Source organism: Apteryx rowi, unplaced genomic scaffold (genome assembly GCF_003343035.1).
Source record: "Apteryx rowi isolate R43461 unplaced genomic scaffold, aptRow1 scaffold_1449, whole genome shotgun sequence".
NCBI lineage: Eukaryota > Metazoa > Chordata > Aves > Apterygiformes > Apterygidae > Apteryx > Apteryx rowi.
In genome coordinates, this window is record NW_020447696.1 from 16,191 (window position 1) to 19,494 (window position 3,304).

General features: G+C 70.6%; 1 protein-coding gene across 1 annotated transcript in view; it reads right to left on the minus strand.

Annotated features, from left to right (window-relative positions):
* TCF23 (transcription factor 23) overlaps positions 1 to 1,085 on the minus strand; it is a 2,158-nt gene extending 1,073 nt beyond the window's left edge. Inside the window, exons 1-2 of the mRNA XM_026058250.1 lie at positions 1,059 to 1,085; positions 289 to 540 (exon numbers count right to left, since the gene is read on the minus strand). Coding sequence (XP_025914035.1) covers positions 289 to 540; positions 1,059 to 1,085 — 279 coding nt within the window. The remainder of the gene's footprint in view (positions 1 to 288; positions 541 to 1,058) is intronic.
* Between the last annotated feature and the right edge of the window lie 2,219 nt (positions 1,086 to 3,304).

The following is a 3,304-nucleotide window of genomic DNA, read 5'->3' on the forward strand; positions in this document are numbered from 1 at the left end:
ACTGCAGGGACCGTCTGGCAGCAGGCACTGGGGAGACTGGGGGACTGCAGGGACCGTCTGGCAGCAGGCACTGGGGCACTGCAGGGACTGGCTGGCAGCATGCACTGGGGAGACGGGGGCACTGCAGGGACCGTCTGTCAGCAGGCACTGAGTGCACTGGGGGACCACAGGGACCAGCTGGCAGCAGGCACTGGGGGCACTGGGGCAGTGCAGGGACTGGCTGGCAGCACATGCTGGGGCAGTGGGCACTGGGGCACTGGGGGCACTGGGCACTGGGGCAGCGCTCACCCTCACGGGGTGCAGCAGGCGGTGGCCGTGGGGCGGGTGGCAGGTCCCCGGGGGCAGCGGGCCGCGGCCCAGCGCCTGGCCCAGGTGGGCGATGTAGCTGGTGGCCAGGACGAGGACGTCCAGCTTGGAGAGCTTGGTGCCGGGCGGCACGGCGGGCAGCGCCGCCTGCAGCGCGACGAAGGCCTGGCGCAGCGTCCGCACGCGGCTCCGCTCCCGCGCCGCGTTCCCGGGGCTCAGCGGCCTCGCGGCGCCCTGCGGCGAGAGCGGGATCAGCCAGGCGCCGCGCTGGCCTGTGGCCAGAGACGGCCCCCGTCCTCTGCGGTGCCGCGCAGGGCGTCCCCGGGGCCCTGACCCCGCTGCATCCCYGCACCCCTGGGCCCCGTGGGGCTGCGTCCCGCTGGCGACGGAGCCTCTCCCAGGGCCTGGATCACCCAGAGAAGCTGCTGCGGGCAGCACCCGCATCCCCATGGAGCAGTGCCTGCATCCCCGTGGAGCAGCACCCGCATCCCAAAGGGGCAGCATCCACATCCCTGCGTGGCAGCACCAGCATCCCAGTGGAGCAGCACCCACATCCCCATGGGACAGTGCCTGCATCCCTGCATGGCAGCACCCGCATCCCAATGGAGCAGCACCCGCATCCCCATGGGGCAGCGCCTGCATCCCTGCGTGGCAGCACCCACATCCCAACGGAGTGGCACCCACATCCCCATGGAGCAGCACCCGCGTCCCCATGGGGCAGTGCCTGCATCCCTGGGGTGCAGCACCCGCACCTCGGGCTCCTGACGCCCCCATCCCATGGCCGCGCCCCGCCGGCTCCTTACCCGTCCTGCTGCTGGGGAGCTCCGCGGGGTGCCGGGGTGGGGGGCCCTGCCTGCGCCCCCCGGCCTGGCTCTCCAGCCCTGCGTGCCGGCCCGCGGCGGACTCCGGATGCCTCTGCTGCCCACGGCCGCGGGGGAGCCACACTCAGCAGCTGACCCGGCTCCGCACCCGCCTGCCTGGCTGCTCTCCGCCATGGCCGTGCCGCGGGCAGCCCCTGCCCATGGGCTCGGGGCTCCGGCGTCTGCCTCGGCCCCGCGAGGAGCCAGGGGCCCGGCAGCCCTGCGCCCCCCCGCCTGCTCCCGCCGGCTTGGCCCAGCCTGCAGCCTTATCTGGGCCCGTGTCTCGCCTCCCCCTCCTTGGCACTTGTGCACGGGATGAGCAGGAGGAGACGCGCTGTCCCAGCCGGAGCCTCCCCCGGCCCTCGGCCCGCCTGCCGCAGCTCTGCTCTCCCACCGGCCGACCTGGCCCCAGCGCCGTGGGGCACCCGCACGGGATCGGCCGGATCGGCCGTGCACAAGGCAGGGCACACGCACAGGACTGGGGCGTGCACGGTGCAAGGCACCCGTGTGGGATCAGACCATGCACAAGGCAGGGCATCCGCATGGGATCGGGCCAAGCACAGGACAATTTGCCTGCGCAGGATCCTGCCGTGCCCCGGGCAGGGCACCATGTGCAGCCCATGCGGCGCCGAGGCCCCCGGCCCCCATGGGGTGGGAGCCTGGTGCTGGCATTGCCCAAACCCTGCAGTTCCCCACACCCCAGCACCGCAGGCACCCCGGGACCCCCTGCACCCACATCCGCAGCCCCCGGTGCCGCGCGCCCTGGTGCGCCGGGAGCAGGAGGGGCCCGAGGCCCCCAGGGCCATGGGGAGGAGGGGGCTGRGGGAGGCAGCACGGCAGAGGGCTGGCGAGGGGGCAGCAGGTGCGGGGGAGAGGCTGGGGCCAGCGCCCAGCGGTGCTGTGCTGGGGCTGCGCGGGGACCTGCAAGAGCCACCCGGGAGCCCCGGCATCCCGCAGCATTGGGGGTGCCCCCCCCCCACCTGGGGGTGTCTGGCCCGGCCCCTCCCCAGGGAAGGGGTGGGCAATGGGTTCCTCCACGGTCCCCCCCTGGGGAGCCCTGTGCACGGTGCCCCATTGCCTCATGTGGGTGCTGCCACCACTGCGCAGGGATGTGGTACACACGCAGCGTCCCGCTGCATGTGGAGTGGGCGCAGGTGAGGGTGCCCCATTGCCCTGCTGAGCACAATGCCCCGTTGCAGGGGGGGTTGGRAGCACAGGCAACGCCCCATTGCACGAGGAAGGGTGCATGGAGCTGTGCAAACACGATGCCCCATTGCACAGGGAGGGTGCACATGTAGTGCCCCACTCCACAGTGGTGCTGCGACATGTGGTTCCCCGTTGCACATGGGTGCTCTGAGCACACAGGAGGCTTCATTGCATGAGGATCGCACGTGCAGTGCCCCATTGCACTGCATGCTGTGCACATAGGATGCTCTGTTGCAGAGGGCTGCATATGCGATGCTTTGTTGCATAGGGGCTGCACAYGCAGGGTCCCATCCCACGGGGTGCTGTGCACACACATTGTCACACTGCACAGAGGTCGCACACACGAGGCCCCATTGCACAGAGGTTGTACATGCAGGGCCCTGTCGCAGGGGTGCTATGCGCACAGAGCCTTGCTGCGTGGGAGCTGCCTGTGCGGGGTCCTCTTGCACAGGGGTTGGATGCACATTGCCCCGTCGCACAGGGGTTGCACGTACAATAGCCCTCTGCATGTGGTTGCACACGAGACGTCCCACTGCACAGCGGTTGCACACACACAGCCCCACTGCATGGCCCTTGCACACACCCACTGCCCGTTGTACAGCAGTTGTACACACACCGCCTCGTTGTTTGGCACTTGCACACACACCACCCCATTGCATAGTGCTTGCATACACGCAACACCCTGTTGCACAGGGGTTGCACATGCACTGCCCTGTTGCAAGGCGGTTGCACATGCCCACCGCCTGTTGCATGGTGGTTGCACACATGCACTGCCCGTTGCACAGCGGCTGCACACACAGAGCCCCGCTGCACGGTGCTTGCATACACGCACCGCCCCTTGCACGACGCTCGCGCCCACCTCCCTGCCCCCCCCCACTGCGCATGCGCGATGGCCGGGGGCGGGGTGGCTCGCGGGGCCGGGGCGGACACGC